This window comes from Rhinopithecus bieti, unplaced genomic scaffold (assembly GCF_001698545.2).
Source record: "Rhinopithecus bieti isolate Rb0 unplaced genomic scaffold, ASM169854v2 scaffold_32017, whole genome shotgun sequence".
NCBI classification, from domain to species: domain Eukaryota; kingdom Metazoa; phylum Chordata; class Mammalia; order Primates; family Cercopithecidae; genus Rhinopithecus; species Rhinopithecus bieti.
In genome coordinates, this window is record NW_016813578.1 from 8,718 (window position 1) to 28,779 (window position 20,062).

The 20,062-nt window shown below is 37.6% G+C and overlaps 1 protein-coding gene across 1 annotated transcript; it reads right to left on the minus strand.

The window, feature by feature from the left end:
• Positions 1-699: 699 nt before the first annotated feature.
• Positions 700-19,859, minus strand: TMEM237 (transmembrane protein 237). The gene is made up of 10 exons (XM_017848657.1): positions 19,275-19,859; positions 17,016-17,153; positions 14,191-14,311; positions 12,936-13,090; positions 10,266-10,389; positions 9,767-9,958; positions 8,303-8,376; positions 7,551-7,644; positions 6,260-6,381; positions 700-4,856 (listed from the first exon to the last, which is right to left on the minus strand). Exons 5-10 carry the CDS (start codon positions 10,325-10,327, stop codon positions 4,789-4,791), a joined length of 612 nt encoding a protein of 203 aa, XP_017704146.1. The 5' UTR covers positions 10,328-10,389; positions 12,936-13,090; positions 14,191-14,311; positions 17,016-17,153; positions 19,275-19,859; the 3' UTR covers positions 700-4,788.
• Between the last annotated feature and the right edge of the window lie 203 nt (positions 19,860-20,062).

The following is a 20,062-nucleotide window of genomic DNA, read 5'->3' on the forward strand; positions in this document are numbered from 1 at the left end:
ACAGTATCAGTCATTACTTCCTCTACACTGTCCCCTGAGCTCCAGATGTTAAATATCCAACAGTCTACTTTGACACTTTTACCCAATTGTTCCACAGACACATAACACGTTAATATTCATCTTCCCTCTTAAACCTCTAGTACGTTCCAAATTCATTTGATGCAGCAATATCATATCTACAAAATCTTAAAAATTCAGACACATTTTAAAATTCTGACCCTAAATATCTGAATCTTACCTTTCCCTTTATGGCACCTAGTTTGGGACATCTCACACACGAGACAATTGTAATGATTTACTCATGGGTCTGCCAACCTGCTGTCATCCGTCCCTTTCACTGCCCCCGTATTAGTCCTTTGCAGCAACGGATGGAGCTGAAGACCATTATCCTAAGCAGACTAATACAGAAACAGAAAACTTAAATACCACATGTTCTCACTTAAAAATGCGAGCTAAACAAGGAGAACACATGGACACAAAGAGGGGAGCAACAGACACTGGGGTCTACTTGACGGTGAAGGATGGAAGGAGGGAGAGGATCAGAAACTACCTTTGGGGTACTAGGCTTATTACCTGGGTGATGAAATAATCTGTACACCCCCATGACACAAAATTTACCTATGTAACAAACCTGGACATGTACCCTTGAACCTAAAAGTTAAATCAAAAATTTAAATAAATACAAACAGAACAAAACCAGATAATTCCAGAACTTTTTTATTGTACACAAAATCTGAATTTCTTAATATGGAAACCAAAGGTCTACAAAATGTACTCTCCTAGCTTAGGATCATTATTTATTCCTCTTATTTTTGGAATCTATTCTTTTATTCAAGGACCAGCTCAAAGGTCAGCTTTTAGTTAACTCTTATATCCCCATACACACATACCCTAAAGGCAGAGTTAACTGCTGTATCCAAGCTACTTCTTGGCATATCCTTGTCAGCCTAAATAACAGAGAGGCAGACTCTCTGAAAGAAAATGATGTTTATTCAGGAATGGCATTGCAATGAGAATACAAGTGCCACAGTAAACTATGTGCATATTCAGGGAGGTAAAGGAAGACAATGGTTTTTAAAGCGAAAATGATTGTTTTGAGAGAATTATCCTTGGCTACAAGGATCAATAACAAGGATGTTGCCTTTTGGACATTGGACAGGCAGTTGCTGGGCAAATGTCCTCAAAGAAGTATTTTTTGTGTGTCAGGTTGTGATGGCCTTTGTGCAAGGTGTGGTTTTGTGCAGTCTTTTATGATAGTCCTCATTATCAGGCATCTGTGCATGAAAATCCTCCTTTCATGGCCTTCCCCAGCTCTATTTGTTAGGATTTTTAACACAATGACTACAACTTGATTTTGACAACTTTCACATCCTGTTAGTGGGCTCACACTATTAGTTGCTAATCTCAAAAGATAGAGTTCTTTAGGGGCAGGAACCTGCAACTCACCTTGTGCTCCTCAGAGTACATGGCCCAATATCCCAAGGCCCTTAACACGTTTGTCATTATTTCAGATTTATCCTATGTGGTGTGTTAATTACTGCACCCAATGAAACTTGCTGTCCAGCAGCTCACTCTGTTCCTAGGGTTCATGTTATGCAACATAAAGTAAACAGCATCACAGATGAACTTATCTTATTTTTTTTAAAAATCTAATCAAACTGCTTGACCTAACCTCCAGTCTACAGGAAATTTAGGAGATTGAGGAACAAATTACGTGATGTCATTAGGAAAATGTCGACAATTCAAAAATGTAGGTGAGACACTCTAAAGCAAAACTAGCTTGGACTCTTCACAAAATTGTCATGGGAAATTAGTTGGTACCACCAACTCTGGAAAACAGCTTGGCAATTTCTTTAAAAACTAAATATGTAACTACATACAACCCATCAATTTCACTCCTGGGCATTTATCTCAGAGAAATGAAAACTTAATGTTCACACAAAAACTTGTACATGAATGTTCACAGCAGCATTATTCAGACTGGAATGAGCCCAGATATCCTTCAATAAGTCAATGAGTTAAACCAAACAAAACAGTAAAAGGAAATGAACTATTGATACACACAACAGCTGAGATGACTCAAAAAAAGAGATGAACAGAAAGTCAATCCCATAAAATTACATACTGTATGATTCAATTTATAACATTATTGAAATGACAGAGTTTTAGAAACTGAGCTTTTTGTACCTGGCCGAGGGCTTTGGTCAGCAAGGTGCCCCTGTGCTATCTACCCAGGGCAGTGCCTCACCAGATTGGCAATAAAAGTATTTTAAATCAGTGAGTAATGAGAAACCATGATGCCCTACCAATTGGACTGGATCAATTTGCATGTCAACCTAGTCCACTGTAAGCTGGAGAAAGTTTACATGAATTATCATCGACAGCTTTAGCAATGTGCCTCAAGTGTCACTGTGAGATCATTCCCTACTTCCTGGAGACATGCATTAGCAGTGAACTTCTTCCAAACTTTCCAGTCATCACGGTCAAACAATCTTTGAGAGACACCAGAAACATCAGGGAAAACATTGAGTTCTCAGTACAAGTCCTTCGTCAGGGAAAACTCAATGTTTTCCCTGACAAAGGACTTATACAGGGCTACCAGCTGCTCAGGTTTATGTGCCTCCTGGGTCATTAGGAGATCTGAAGTCTAAGTTGTACGTCCCAGACCTGGAAGGATTCAAGGCAACTATGCCCATGCCAGTTACAAATTATCAATGTAGCCAGCTTTCCCAAGTGCATTCCACAGCAGCTCTAGCCTTCTTTATTCTCTAAGATATATAGCTTTCTATTGCTACATATAGCTTTCTATTGTTATATTAGCTTTCTATAGCTGCCATAACCAATCACCACCAATTTAGCAGCTTAGTCAACATACACTTGCTATCTTACAGCTCTGTATGTCAAAAGTCTGACATGGGCAGCACCAGGCCAAAACCAAGGTATCCACAGAGCTGCATTCCTTTCTTGGCTCTAGGGGAGGATTTGTTTCCTTGCTTATTTGGGATACTCACAGAATTCAGTTCCTGGCAGTTATGTGACTGAAATCCATTTCCTTGCTCATTGTCAGCCAACAGCCATACTCAGCTGCGGGGTCATCACTCTCCTTGGCTCATGGCCCCCTCTTCCATCTTCAAAGCCAGCAATGACCTCTCTGACCACAGACATAAAAGGCTTTCTTATCTGCTTTTAAGGACTCATAAGATTACACTGGACCCTTCTGGATAATACAGGACAATGTCCCCATTTTAAGGTTCATAACCTTAATCATATCTGCAAATCCCTTTGGCCATGTAAAGTAGTATATTCACAAGTTCCAGGGATTAGGACATGGACATCTTTAGGAGACATTATACAGCCTACCACAATCCCCCACATTGGCAGCAGCTTTCTCACATTTCTCCTTGACGACACTGCTCAAGTGTGCTAAGCCTTGGCTCTAATGAGCATGGCTTTCCTGAAGTTTGCTGACGAGGAAGATTATGAACTCTTATACTGCCAGCTTACTGCCAGAATGAAAACCATTGCTGGTCACAGTGAAAGCTGGAACTGGCAGGATGCCTTCAGAATTGCCAGCAAATTGACAATTCTGTGACAGCAGGGAGAATCCCTTTTCGGCAGCTCCAGCCTTACAAACAGCAAAAGAGATTCCTAGTATGAAGTTCACACCAAATTTAGACCTATTCTCAGGGTCAACCATCTCTATCATCAATTCGTCAATCCTCTTCTGTTCTGTAACATTCAGTTGCTTGCTAATCAGGGCAGGCCCAATAGTCTTACTGATGTGCTTAACAGCCTTTGAAACATTTTTTCCCATAGCTAGTCTTCTCCTCATCTTGAGCTCTAGGGTCTCACACACAACAGCTGAGGTACCACTGGATATAGTTCTGAAGAGATCTTTTCCAGTGCAGGACCCTATCTCAAGAGTGGGATTTCCTGGAAAGCCAGAAACCTGTCTGACAAAGAGCTGGAGAACAGAGATGGTGAATTTCTACTCCTATTTCTTGTCACTCAAAAAAAAGAGACAGAGGAAAGGGTACTGCAGATGTCAGCTGGGAGCCTACAAGCTCACAGGTCTCTCCTTTATTCCCGAGCCTTGCCCTGCTCAGCCTCTTTTGCTACATAGATTTTTTTAAAGCTCCCTCTATGATCCTGATGTACAACCAGATATGAGAACCAGTAGTACAGATTATAGTGAGAAGCAACTTTTAGTTACTTCTAGGTAAAATTTTACATTATAAAATTTTCAAACAGAAGATACATTCCCTTTTTATTGGCCATGATGTAAAGCATCTTTAAAGCTAAATTATAATTATTACATGATACTCAATCACTAAGCCAGTTTCAGAAAAGATAAATTTCATATTTCAATTTATTCAGTAAGGGGAGGTCAAAAATGAAGGCTTTTTTTCCCTTCTACCATATTCACTAAATTTATGTTTAAAACTGATATATATTTTATAACACTATTTAAGTTATGGCTTTTCTAAACCAGTGCTTTTAAGATAATAGTTATAAATACAATTGTTTTGAGAAAACAGGAAATAAACACTTTCACTTGCTGGTTTCTAGTTCATTATTCCCTTTGTCATTAAGATGATAATGCTATACAAATATTTGGACATAAATAACAAGTACAATTTTAACATTTTTCATAATATTGAGAGATGTTTCAGTATTATATAATCAAAACAATCTATTACAAATACACATGTATACATCTTATAAAATACATTTAAAACACAAGTGGGACAAATACTGAGTCATTATTCCTCCAAAGGTGAGCTGGTATTATGAAGAGGCTTTGATTTCTTTATCTTTATCAGGATATTCTTCCACCTCTGAGGAGAACATTAACTCTGGAGAAGAAAATGAACAGATCATAAAATTGTTTCCCAGTGCCTCCAACAGAGTTGTATAGCTTATTTATAGTCTTTTAAAAATTGACAGAGAAAGCCCTCAATAGATTTCTTGACAGTGAAATCTGATTTCAAAGGTAAGCTGATAACAAATGTACAAGTTTTATATTTTAAAATATTTAAATTTTAAATTATGAACCCCTTAAAAGTAAAACATAATAGAGACAATATACAAAATCCTACCTGGAAATTTAAGTCACTTAGATAATCAAAGATCATTAAACAGCTAAAAGGTCTAATTCTACAGTGATGGAATCATCTAAAATATAGGGGACAGATACAGAGGAAGGACCTGGAACTAACAAGAGATATGTGCCAGGATAGTTTAAATGGGTCATCCCATTTCATCAAAACAACCCAATAAGCCAGGTATTATCACTCATTTTATACCTACTTTTTAAATCTACATGTTGTATGACTAATATGGCCTTAAAAGAACAGGATTCTGGAAATACTAAGTAACACACACTTTGTGATTTAGACTGAATACTGCAAAATCCAGATGCAGTTTTGATGCCAACCACAATGTAGAATGTTATTAGCTGACATTTTCTACATTTAAACTATTACTTAGCATAGATGTTGGCAAAATTCTCCATGCTAAGGCTTCTGAGGCAGATGGGTTGTAAATAGTTGATCAAATCAAAAATAAAATAATAACCAAGGTCGAGAAAATATCCATAAAAGATGTTCAAGGGTGAAACTGTTGAACACTGCCCAAGGAAACACAATTTACAATACAAATACTAAACAGTTTCTCAAGCAGCATAAAAGTTTAGCAGTTTGCTAATATGATGATTCTTCTTCAGGTGTTCCAGAAGGGGTCTGGGAACTAGAGATGAGTGAATCACTGCACACTGAGCATGTTAAAAGTAAGAGTACTAAACACTGTGTTAGACAATGAAGAGTTAAGAATTTGTACCAAATAGAGGAGGTAAGAATAATTAACTTGAGTATGTGTCTGACAGAAAAGCTATGTAGACGAAGCATGATTTATTTCAAAATTAAGAGATACTTTCATCAGCAGGAAACTAAGAGAAGTAAAGAGCAAAGACTTTTTCTAAATTACTTGAAGGGTTCCAAGAGAAGAAATACCTCCTGAATATGCACAAGGGCCACAGAAGGCCCTCACTAAGTAGTTCCAGACTCCAGCCCTCCTAGGCACTCCTCTCTGCTTCTCTTGGCATTCTGTTACACCACTTTATTTTCTTTCTGCTTGTATTATTTTAATTTAAATGTGTCTTTGTGATTGGAATATTATAAGCTATACGTATTAAAAGGAGGTTTATAAAACCATTACAGAAGATTTCAGGATATTCTTATACTATTTTTTTCTTTAATACCTTCACTAAGATCCATGCCTGGCCTATAAGACAAAAATAGCCAAGATAATCCAACCAGAAGAGCCACCACGAGATTCACCACAATCCATGGCTGGAGAATCTGTTCCTCAATTCCTGCTTCCCTAAAAATGTAGAAATACTCATTAGAAATACCTTCAGTTTGGTTCATATATACAAATATATCTATTTTAGGAACTTCAAGAAAAAACAGCAGTCATCTCCTAGAGAAATAACAAGTAAAGCATGAAAGAAAATATAATTTCCCTGTAAAATATACCACATATATAATGAGAACAAGGGTTCAAAGGTTAAACTCTAAACAGATCTGCTCTATACATTCATATAAATGCAAAGCTAGTATTCCCAAGAAAATTTTCTAAAAGCTTTCCTTCCAACTACCATGACATTACTCATCAATAAAGTATATTTGCTTTCTCTTTACCTAATGTCCCTAGCCACTCTCTCAGAAAAGATTACTTTTGGATGCCACATTCAGCATTTGGGGAAAAAAAAAAAAAGACTGCTTCTCTGAGTTTTATGAACTAGAATCTCAGCCATCCTGTCAGCTTCATGGCTGGCCACTGATCTGCAGATGTTGGCTCTCCCTATTCTGCTCTTTCTAGCACTGCTTGGTTTTCTGAATCTATCCCAGCTACTCACTCCTATCACTGTTCTGGGGTATGAAACTCCCTGATAGTGGGTAAGAATGCAGGACTCCTTCCGTCCATCATATGATGACTTATTTTAAAACTATAACTTGGCTGGGTGCAGTGGCTCACACCTATAATCCCAACACTCTGGGAGGCCAAGGCAAGTGGATCACCTGAGATAAGAAGTTCAAGACCAGCCTGGCCAACACAGTGAAACCCCATTTCTACAAAAATACAAAAATTAGCCAGGCGGGTGCCTGTAATCCCAGCTACTCGGGAGGCTAAGGCTGCAGAATCACTTGACCCCAGGAGGCAGTGGTTGCAGTGAGCCGAGATAATGCCATTGCACTCCAGCCTGGGTGACAAAGCGAGACTCCATCTTAAAAACAACAACAACAACAGCAACAAAGAAAAAACTATAACTTGAAGATCTAAAACAGATTCTTAAAAGAAAGATATTTCTTTAAAAATGCAGGTGAATATAACAATAGTTACCCATTAACCAAAGGAATAAGTATTTTCTTGCCATAGATTTGGAAACAAAAACAGCCTTCATTATTTGTAGAGGAAAAAGAATGGAAAGATAAGAAAAATTGCTGTTATTGCCATTAACAATTGCTAATGTCATTGTGAATTCTTACCAGAGGCTACCATTAACAGAAGAAGGTGTGTAAAGGTGGATTCTGTCACTTGTCATTTGCTGACTCAGAGATAGTATAAGAGCAGTAAAGTACACTGAGAAAAAGACAAATGAAATTACTAATAATTTTTAACAACCTGGTTTATTTTGAATTAATATTGAGATTAATATTGAAAATAATCTGTACTTTGGTGACTGAGGATATGAAAGAAATTTATTTTACCAAATAAATATATTTCAATAGGCCAGATATCCTTATATATGTTTTTGAGAACAGGTACAGAAGGATCTTTTGAGACGTTCACTGTTTCATCATTAGAACTGACAAGAACCTAGATCTTTTTAAGAGTTAAATGAATTGCTCAAGGTCCTAAAATTGGTTTTATTAATATTCTCAAAACTTAGAACAAAATGCATTCCAAATAATCAGAAAGATATAAAATAGTGTTTGTTATTAAAAGGCCGTACCAGCTGAATCTGGTTAATGTCAAGTAGAAAATACAAAAGTTAAAAAGTAAGTAATACAGTACAATAAATTAAGCTTTTCAAAGTTATTTAGATGAACCTCTATTGAAAAATAATTCTATCAACATTATGCCTATTATGTTTCTAATTACAAATTCACTGACCATCTATAGGTAATGTTTATAAGGAGCAGTAATACAACTTTTAAAAAAAATTACATTTTTCCTGGTTCAAAATTATGGTATAACTCAAGTATTACACAGTTATCAAGTTAAACTGTTTACTCACAGAAAGATGCTAAAGTTGTAGGATCCAGGGCCAAAAAATTTCGGATTGCTACTGATATTTTAGCAAAGTCAATCCTAGAAAATATAAAAGCTTCTTGTCACAGTGCAGTCGTAAACTTTTTAACAAAACTTTACTTTCTTGACAATAGTTTTTTCCTTCTCTATTCTAATGCTACCACATATACTATTACTAGGTTTTAAGTAGCTACAGTGTATACATAACACACATGACAAAATTATCTTATTTACAAAGGCCATATAAAACATCTAACTAGACTACTTTGGACGACATTCCTTTGGGGTTAAGACATTCTAAAGAAAATTAAAGTTGATAAACAAAATTTCCTTAGTTTCTACCTCTTTCTATTGCCCATATCATTAGGCTCTAATTAGGTGGGGTTTTTTTTAAAACGGGTTAAATTGTGTTCCCAAAAAGATATGTTGAACTATCCTGGAGTACTTATGAATGTGACCTTATTTGGAAGCAGGGTCTTTGCAGATGTAATAAAGTTAAGGTCATTAGGATGAACCCTAATCCAGTATGACTGGTGTCCTTATTAGAAGAGACACAGATACAGAGATACACAGGGGTAAAGCACTGCGTGACGATAGAGGCAAATATTGGAATGATGCATCTACAGTCAAGGAATGCCAAGGATTGTCAGCAATCACTGGAAGTGAGGGGAAGGGCATGAAACAGACTCTCCCTCAGAGCCCTCAAAAAAGGATTCAACCCTGGCCACATCCTGATTGCAGACTGCTCGCCTCCAGACCCGCGAGAGAATAAATGTGCCGTTTTCAGCCAGCCAATGTGTGGTACTTTGTTACAGCAGTGCTGGGAGACAAATACAAATGCTCTGAGTCTCACCTATACCTGATTTAGATGACATTTAGGAATTTCTGAGTTGACTACATTTGGATGAAATTTTGGACTTATGATTTGATGCTGGAATGGGTGAAGTCTTTTGGGAATATTTTGTTTACAACAGTCTCATCCCCTCAAAAAAGAACAGAAGTAGACTGGCCTTAAAACTTTTTGAAGGCCGGGCGCGGTGGCTCAAGCCTGTAATCCCAGCACTTTGGGAGGCCGAGACGGGCGGATCACGAGGTCAGGAGATCAAGACCATCCTGGCTAATACGGTGAAACCCCGTCTCTACTAAAAAAAATACAAAAAACTAGCCAGGCGAGGTGGCGGGCGCCTGTAGTCCCAGCTACTCTGGAGGCTGAGGCAGGAGAATGGCGTGAACCCGGGAGGCGGAGCTTGCAGTGAGCTGAGATCTGGCCACTGCACTCCAGCCTGGACGGCAGAGCGAGACTCCGTCTCAAAAAAAAAAAAAAAAAAAAACTTTTTGAAGTAATATTGATACTCTATAATTCTATTTTGAAAACTGTCATGGTCAGTGACACATTTTGCTCAGCATTTCCTTCTGAAGAAGTTAGACAGATCTGGAGTCACAGCATTACCTGTCAAAAGCTGAAATTGTACTCAGAGCCAAAAGCAAGTACAGAAGACTCTGGAATGGATACACTAGGGTCTTGTATTGTTGCAGAAGGTTTGAGAGGTTGGATAGCTGATCTCCTGCTAGAACATATATCACAACAATATTCCACACAGCACAGCCGGCCAAGAATCCATGAGAAAAGAGACCAATCATCCTGAATGGTAAAGGGTTTGATTATTATACTTGAATTACTAAAGTAAAAAGCTAAAACATGTTTAAAATCTCTTCATATACAAGAATAAAATTCAACATTTCATGACAAGTAAAAGCAAGCTCTTTCTTTTTAGTTACACTGATAGGTAGATCATTCAATTCCAATAGGATGTTTAAAAAATACACCTACCTACCATTTTAAGTGATCATTTCGTTAACAATATTGAACAACCAATAGGCTATTTTTTTCTTTAATTACGGAACTCAGTTAACATTTGTTTTAAGAAAAGTCCAACAAAAGCAGCCACCTGAAAGCCCGGTGTACCGTAAGTGCCACATCTCTGGTGGTCCAGGAAGGCTTCATGTCCATTGACACATCTATGTTTTCTGTGGTCTTTATCAACTCTGAACGGTCAGCGGCCTGGAATCTCCCTAAGAACACATAATGTAATTACTAACAACTAGGGAGAGAGAACCCTGGTAGCCTTTTTTTTTTTTTTTTTTTTTTATTAAATTCCACATTCAGGAAGCTGAAAACTAAGACTGAAATACTGCTGTTCTATCTGAAAATTCTCCTTGACTCAGCACCTATTTCAGAAAGATCTTTACTTTGGGTTCCTTAAACATAATTTTCATCTTGAAGAAAATAAGCGATGTCAGTGTATTTTCTTCTCAATCCAAAGTGAAGTAACAATTTCAGAAATCAATTATATTTAATAAAAAATAATGAACTTTCAACCAGAATAAAGTCTAGAAACCTTTAACATGACCTAGTCTACAAAATTCTAATTTAGAGACTTTAGAAGTATTAAAGTTTATATGCCTATGCTACCAAGGTAAGTCAATATTTGAAAACTACTTTAAATTTCTTAGAAAAAGACGTCAGGATGTGTAGCATGGCTTTCTGGGATGACAGGAAAGAAATGGGCTACTTCATAAATTTCTCTTTAGAACATTCCTGTGAAGAACATCAGTTCAAGAGTCAGCACTGCAATATTGTATGAGTAGGGCTTTAGCCTTTTTACTGTTGATTCAGAGGCTCCTTCCTGTATATCTAGTAATCCACAAATAGACTTCAGGAAGCAGGAAAGGTTCCATTTCAATTATCCTCACCAAACCCAGTTCGCAGGTGTTTTGGAGGATGAAAGACAGGGGTGTGACAATTTTCCCTAAGAAAAGACAACTTAGGCCGGGCGCGGTGGCTCAAGCCTGTAATCCCAGCACTTTGGGAGGCCGAGACGGGCGGATCACAAGGTCAGGAGATCAAGACCATCCTGGCGAACACGGTGAAACCCCGTCTCTACTAAAAAAATACAAAAAACTAGCCAGGCGAGGTGGCGGGCGCCTGTAATCCCAGCTACTCGGGAGGCTGAGGCAGGAGAATGGCGTAAACCCGGGAGGCGGAGCTGGCAGTGAGCTGAGATCCAGCCACTGCACTCCAGCCTGGGCGACAGAGTGAGACTCCGTCTCAAAAAAAAAAAAAAAAAAAAAAAGACAACTTCCGGGCAGACAGTAGAACCAGTAGAACCACTGGTGCCTTTTATGGCCAGTTATGGCCAGTTACTCTAGCAGGGAAATTTCTATGCTAAGTGAAACAAGAATAAAAATGAGGATTAAGTGATACTGCCTGAAAAAGAACTGGAGTAAATTAAATGGCCACATAGTAGATGAATAAAACCACATGACTAGAAGTCATAAAACCACAGTTCAAGTCCCAGTTCCACCCTAACCAACTGTGAGACACTGGGTAAGTCAGCCAGAGACCACAGGTTTCTTATTGGCCAAGAACTGCAAGATCCTTTAGATGGGATCTTATGAAGTAGAGTTCTAAAACAATGTATACAAAATCTACATTGTAAATTTTAAGGACTAACCTTTATGTTTCAGATGAGTTCTTTAGGCAGCATATCCTTAACATATCCATGCTAGTATATAGTCATGATCATGCTTTGAGTAGGTTTTTCTTAAACACTGTGTTATAGACTGAATGTGTCCCCCAAAAATTCATATGTTGAAGCCCTAACCCCCCAGTGAGTGTGAGGTCACTGGGAGGTAATTAGATTTCGATGAAGTCATGAGGATGAAGCTCCCATGATGAGATTAGTGTCTTTTTAAGAAGAGGAAGACATACCAAAACTCTCTCTGCCACATGACGACACAGTGGCAGCCACTGGCAAGCCAGGAAGGGGCCTTCTCCAGTAACCTAATCTGCTGGAACCTTGTCTTGGACATCCTAGTTTTAGGAACAGTGAGAAATAAATGTCTGTGGTTTAAGCCACTCAGTCCGTGGTATTTTGTTATAGCAGCCTGAGCTAAAATACACTGCAAACCTAGTCTCATAGCCAGTATACATTATACAATGTCAGCACTATTTTCCAAAAGAATATACAGCTATAATGTTGTATTTCTTATTTAATATGGTAGTATCATCATGTATTTTCTCTCTTATTTTCAGTTGTAGAATTTATATCATTATCTGTCCCACCACAACTACTACCAATTGCAGGAAGCTGGTAAAGTACAAGAAAGAATAAAGAATCAGGCAGGGATGGGGAAGATCTTTACATTACCCATAACCCCATAAATCCAGAAACAATCAGCATTAATATTTGAGCCTATTTCCTTCAAGTCTTTTGTCCTATGTATAGATCAGACTGTGTGTGTGTGTGTACACGTGTATATGCTCTTTTATCAGAATCTTTCCATAAAATGAAAAATTCTCCCTAAACATGATATTTAATGGTGAAGAATATTATTATATAGATACACCACAACTTACTGAAATCATTCCTCTCCTATTTCACATTTAGGTTGTTTCCAGTTTTTCACTCTCATGAATCAAAGCATGATGACTAGTTTTGTGTATAAATTGTTGTACATAGTTTTGCTTAATTCCTTAATTCAGATTTCCAGAAGTATAAAGGATATCCTTGTACAATTTTTAAGAGTTCATATTCTAAAACAAGGCATCTACTTACGGCTTTTTTCCACAAATACTTTGCCTACAGGCTGGCTAATGCCAGTAGGTGCAGTGAATACAGACTGCTGTTCCAGAGTAGTTTGCTCATCAGTGATGTCTTCATCTTCTACTCCTAGCTCATTGGCATACTGCAATTCTGCTGGCTGGGTTTTCCTGTAATAAGGAAGTATGTATGAAAAATGGATGATTATTGAATACTCACAGACTTACATACAGAACTAGCTATAAATATAATGGAAAGAGCCCTGGACTTGGAGTTAAGAAATTTGATTTTTACTCAAATAAATCTGTTATTAACTATTATGTGCAGAAAGTCACTTACATTTCTGAGGGCTTCAGTTTTCTCATTTGAAAATTGAAGTGACTGCACTAATCTATAAGCTTCTTTCCAAATTTAAAATTGTATGATTCCCTGTAGACACTGATATGATTTAGCTATGTCCCCACCTAAAATTTCATGTTGAATTGTAATAATCCCCACCTGTCCAGGGACTGTTCTGGTGATAGTGAGTTCTCAGGAGATCTGATCATTTTGTAAGGGGCTTCCCCCTTCACTCAGCTCTAATTCTTCTCCTTCCTGCTGCCCTGTGAAGAAGGGCATGTTTGCTTCACCTTCCACCATGATTGTAAGTTTCCTGAGGCCCCCCCAGTCATGCTGAACTGTGAGCCAATTAAACTTCTTTCCTTTATAAATTACCCAGTCTCAGGTATGTGTTTATTAGTATTGTGAGAACGGACTAACACAGACATTGATCACTATTTGTAGGTTCATTTTCAAATACAAACAATAGTGCTATATATATGCCTTCCAGTGTTATTTCTTTAAAGTATACTTTACTCATTTTATCTTAATGCTAAAACACAGTTTTACTTATTGCTGAAATAATCTTAATTTGAATTCTGTTAACATAAGAAAATAAATCATAATAGCCTATTTCATTATCTTTAATTTTAAATATCCTTAATGTTTAATTTTGCTACTTATATATTCTATTTGTGTTCTTCTTTTTAAGAGACGGCTCTTAAGTTTTTTTATTTAAATACAATCTTAATTTTTAAAATTTTCTCAGTGGTTTACTCTTCTCAAATTTATCATTAGATTGGTTTAACTGATTTTTTGTAATAATACATACCCTAGAGGTACACAAATACAAGTATGTAGTAAGACTTAATGAGAAGCTACTGTTTGGGAACTCCAAACAAAGCATCAGGGTAATCCTGGAGAATAGTCAGAAACATAAATAAATTCTTACTTTGTCTTCCTCCGAGGTTTTTGAATAACTGCCTCCTCAGCTGGCTCCGCATCAATACCATTTTCATTTCGTAATAAAGATGAACTAGATGCCTTATTTTGAGTGGAGGAAGTCTCCAATTCTGAAAACAAAATAAATTTAACTTTTCAAATAACTAAAACAGAAAAAGAAAAGTAATGTACAAGACTTGTGTAAGAGAAAAGAACTTCAAGAATTTTAATTGGGCAAAATACTTTCACTATCTTACAAATTTTAATTTTAAAAAATGTTATACTTCTAAACTCCTAATGTAAAAATTGAAATTGTAATGCCAAACAATATGAAAAAAAATTAAGTAACCCAACACCCAGGCTGTGTTGAAGATTCCCAAGATTATCTCCAGGTTCGCTGACTTTCTAGAAGGCCTCACAGGACTTGGAAATCATCACACTCACAATTATGGTATACTACAGCAAATGAATATAAAGCAAAATCAGCAAAAGGAAAAAGCACATGGACTAAGTCCAGAGGAAACCAAGTACAAGCTTCCAAGAGTCCTCTATCAGTGGAGTCAAATAGGATGCACTAATCTCTGCAGTAATGAGTTGTGACAACACATGTGACACATATTCTACAAGGGAAGCTCATCAGAGACAGTACCCAAGGTTAGGGGCTAGTCACATAAGCTTAGCACATACCAAAATTCTGGATGCCCAGAAGGGAAGCAGATGTTCAGCAAAAATCACTTTGTATGCACAAATGCACAGTGAGCCACCTCATAATTTAGGGAAAGTTTTCTATCAGTGTAGGGAGCTGTTTATCATCCAAGTTCCCAGATGCCAGCTAAGGGCCAATCTTATCAGCAGGACTTTCCAAGGATAGCAGTCTCAGGTCTGCTATATTAACTCTTTCCTGTACACAGGGTAAGTATGAAGTTTAAATGAGTCAGTGAAGCGTTCTTCTAATCCACTAGCTACTCTTCCTATCTGGAAATACTAGCTCTCTGGAATACATTCAAGACCTTACAATTCTATTGTAATAAAATACTTACAGCCTGGATTGGAAATATAATGCAAGCAGTAGAGCCTACCATTGGTCATCCTGAACAAAATAAACAAAAACACAATTTTTAAATCCAGAAATTTAGAAAGCTGACCTGCCAGGCTTAGTGTACTTTGGAATGGCAATGACAGGTCCTTTTTGATCCAAAACTTAGTTGGGTACTGAATTTTCTAAAAAAGGTCATTTCTGTAAACATACTTTTCACAAATTATAAAACTAGGTATTGGTATCCATCTTGATTTTTAAACTTGTATCCTAACTAACTTACTAAAGGGGAGTTTTAATTAAACTACATTTACTGCCACTAATGAAATAAATTGTAGAGTTGTTACAACTAGTCTGAGCACCATTTCTGTCTCTTTTCCTTCTTCTGCCATCATCTGCCCCTTCCTTCTCCTCATAGATCCTCAGTGCCCCCAGGCACTGTGGTATCCCACTTTAACTTGCCTTCCAAAATTATGTTCCATTCTCCTGACTTTTCTAGTTCCTGCCCTTCTACTCCTATAATTCTTCCATCCAATCAAGACACGCCATTTCCTAGAAGGACAAGTAATTAGGAAAATTAATTTATAATAAATTATGAATAAGGGCTGATGTTAATAGGAGAGCACTAATCTCCCCATCTTTGTTCCTTCCCTGAGTTTTACTCCAATACAACCCTTTGTCCTTTTTCTAATTATTATAAAAGTCATAACACTCAAAATATTAAAATTAGTAAAATATAAATGAAAGAAGAAAATTTTAAAATCATACTTCCTCCTTCTAAAACTTCTACCACTGTAACAATGCTATATTCTTCCATTCTTTTTAATAAAAGAGGCTACAAGAAACAAGGAAGGACTCTTTCCTAGAGACTTCAGAGGGAGCATAGTCCTGTAGACAACTTGATTTTGGACTTCTCACCTAAGAACTATGAAAAAATAAACTGTTGTTTTAAGTCGCTCAGTTTATGGTAATTTTTTATGGCAACCCTAAGAAATTAACATACTATATTTTACAAAAATGGAATCCTCCAATACATACTATTTTATAACCTTTGTTTTTTGATTTAATAATACACAACTAATGATTATCCGTGTCACCCTAACAATCCTTTTAATGGGTACCTGGTTCCTATTTATGGGTAAAGTATGATTTATTTAGCCAGTATCACACCGTTAAATATTTGGGTCATTACCAATTTCTACTCTTATAAATAATGTTGCAGTTAACATTCTTTAATTACTGCAGCTATTGAATTTACTACTATTCCCAGAAATCCGACAGGCTGTATCTATGCCCCTATGAGCAAAAAGCAAGAGTTCACCCATTTCCCATCAATATTGGATTTTATAACTAGAAAAAAGCATTGCCAATTTGACAGGCCAAAAAGTGGTATAGTATTTTGTTTACCTTGTGAACTGCCTGGGACATAGAAAGACTGAACAAATGTTAGTTGTTGTTTCATTATATTATTGTTAGTACAGAATCTATCATTTCCCCACTAATCTGAAATGTCCATTTCATCATTTACTAGGTTTTTCTATGCACTGAGATCTGAACTTTCTGTTTAGTCCTGCATTTGTCGCCCTCCTCTCATAATCTATACATATATGATCAAAAGAGACCTATAAGGTATTCTTGGCTGAAGCCATTGGAGTTATTCTAGTGGTAAATTTTTAAACATAAAAGCAAGAACCCACCTGTGGGATATTGATGGGGGGAAAAATGAGAGCAGAGAGGTTTTTATCATGTCACCAAAATCACAACTGCTATCACAACCTAACTTTGGTTTCTTCACGTACCAAGAGGTAGCCTTGTCTTTTTCTGTCTTCTTTGAACAGGAGCCTCTGGGTGCTCTTTGAGTTCTTTAGTTGATGGCTCACTGCCCTCAGAGGGCCTTCGACCAGCAGTCTGAGCAAGGCCTTCCAAAGAAGCACTTGCTACAGAAAAACAGAGTAGAAAAAAATGAGATTACTTGAGCAAAGATCACTGAATTTTAAAAGATGGAGGAAAAGGTAACTAGAATGTTTCCTATAGAATAACCCCATCTCTTTCAGAACTAATTGTCCCTGAAATCTTTCCTTCCTCTTCACCTGTAACTTTGGGATTTAAGTTAGGAAAAGAAATAAATGAAGGAATAAGAAAGGCTGAGGAAGAAAAAAAGAGGGGGCTAAAAAGAAGAGCAAAAGACAGGAGGAGAAGAAATTGCTTCAGAACATTTAGAACTTTGAAAAAGGTGGAAACCATAATAAAAACTGACAGAGAATTCTCTTACTTGCCTCTTGCCTTAAGAATTTTCATCAGCCTCTATATAGTCAAGTCCTTCATTAATAAGTTAAAGAATGATAAAGTCATCATGGATAATTGGAGTTAGCAGATAACTTATCAATCTCTTCATCTGGTCATTCACTTCAACCTCTTCCCTCATGAAATCTTTTAAAAGAATTTCAACACATTTTGGCAGATTTGGATTTTACCTGACTGCATTCCCTTCCTTGCTTGTCTGCTTCACAAAAGAAGAAACAGAAATGCACCGGGCGCAGTGGCTCATGCCTGGAATCCCAGCACTTTGGGAGGCCAAAGCGGGCGGATTGCCTGAGGTCAGCAGTTCAAGATCAGCCTGACCAACATGGCAAAACTCCATCTCTACTGAAAATACAAAAATTAGCCAGATGTAGTGGCATGCGCTTGTAGTCCCAGCAACTCAGGGAGGCTGAGGTAGAAGAATCACTTGAACCCAGGAGGTGGAGGCTGCAGGTAGCCAAGATTCACACCATTGCACTCCAGCCTGGGCAACAGAGCAACACTCCATCTCAAAAAAAAAAAAAGAAAAAAGAAAGAAATAGAAATGTATCAATAAACAAATGAAAAGATGTTTAACTTCACTAGTATTTAGAGAAATGCAAACTAAAATAAGCTACTTTTTGCCCATTAACAAAAAAATTTTAATGATTGATACTGTCCAATGTTAAGGATTTAGAGAACGAGACACTCTCAGACTCTACAGGTAGCAAGATAACAACTAAAGCTTCCTTAAGGTAATTTAGCAGTCAATCATACCAACAACACACACATCCTGCACCTAGCAATTCCACTGCTAGCAATCCATCCTACAGAAGTACTTCTTCCCTACCAGCCACTATTTTATGCAGAACTGCAACACTGTTGGAGTGAAAAATTGGAAATAACCTAAATAAATAACAGACCGGTGATTATGGTACATTCTTATCATATAATACAATGAAGTCACTGTTTAAGAATACATAGAACTCTATGTATTAAGAAGCAAAGACAGTATGTATGATTCCTTTTATGTTTTTCTTATTGTTGTTGTTTGTTTTAAAAAAGGAGGAGCAACCACAGAAACCTTTTAGGAGTGTGAGAGGTCACAAGTAAAAAGTGAAGTTAAAGGATCAGGTAAAGATAACCTTAAGCTTTCAAGCCTGAGTGCTGGGAAAATGGCAGGTTCCATTAGCAGAAAATTATGAGATGTAAAAAATTATTTATTCTTAAAGGCAATGATGGATTCTAGATGTGCTGGGTTTAGAGTTACAGACACAACTTCCAGGATTATTAGTGGCTGACTAGGACAAAAACGAGTTCTGCTCATGACTGAAGCTTTACTATTTAAATGATGATGTGGCCATGCTTTCAGACTCATGCTCTAATATAGAGATATTCTGACTGAAGCGAGATTTAAGAACTCTGTGTTTCTAAATTCAGTACCTTGTTCAAGGGTCTGGAATCAATCATAGCTTAAAACCATGTATGTTGTCTAGGGATAAAAGACCTTAAAGAGTTCAGGAACATCATGTAAGTAGGAGCTTAGATGGCACCACCTTCTATTCCATGAATGCATCCAGATACTCCTCAGGCTGCCCACTGCCCTGCACCTCACCACCACTAGGAATTCCACTGCTTCAAACTGGCCTTAATTCTATCCTCAACGAAGTGGTGATTCTGGGCTGCTGGGGCCTTACTTCTCCCTGATCTGTGATGTTTACCATACCTGAGGTCCTGGGAAAACTTGTGATCCCACACAACAAAGAATAACATCTTACCTGGTGTGTTTTTTGTTCTAGGCTTCTTTTTCTTAGGACGACTAAGTGGAATATCATCTATAAAGCAGGGGAAAACGTCAACAGAAAAGGCTGTCTAAAATTCAGTGCAGAGAACAATCAGAAGAGAACTTTTAGCAGGGAAGAATTTTCCCTCTCCTCCCTGGGCCCAGCAAACTTCTATAGATTAGGGGAAGAAGGCAAGAAATTGAGAAGACCAGAGAGCACCCACACTGTGGTACCAGTAGCACACTGCGAGTCAGTAATGTTAGAAACCATGACACAGAAAGTGGGTTCAACAAATATTCATCTGATCCCCTACATTTCCCAGTTCCCTTGCACATAGGTGTGGTCTATGACTGGTTCTGGCCTATAGGCTGTGAGCAGGTGATCTGTGTCATTTCAGACCCAAACGTTGAAAGAGCCAGTGAGAAATCTTTCAGCTTCTCTTCCCTTGTTGTGGTGACTGAGGAAGCCTCATGTTAAGATGGTGGGACCACAGCATAGAAGTAGCCTAGATTGCAAGCCAGGCGCAGTGGCTCACACCTGTAATCCCAGCACTTTGGGAAGCCAAGACGGGCAGATCACTTCAGCTCAGGAGTTCGACACCAGCCTGGCCAACATGGCAAAACACTGTCTCTACTAAAAATACAAAAAGTAGCCAGGCATGGTGGCACACGCCTGTAATGCCAACTACTCAGGAGGCTGAGGCAGAAGAATTACTTGAACCCAGGAGGCAGAGATTGCAGTGAGCCGAGATTGCACCATTGCACTCCAGCCTGGGCAACAGA

Coding starts and splice junctions, on each gene's coding strand:
- TMEM237 (XM_017848657.1), bottom strand. CDS start 10,327: ATGGACATGAAGCCTTCCTGGACCACCAGAGATGTGGCACTTACGGTA. Junction 9,959..10,265: donor ACGGTACACCGGGCTTTCAG/GTGGCTGCTTTT, acceptor TTTACCATTCAG/GATGATTGGTCTCTTTTCTC. Junction 6,382..7,550: donor TCTGTTAATGGTAGCCTCTG/GTAAGAATTCAC, acceptor CTACATTTTTAG/GGAAGCAGGAATTGAGGAAC.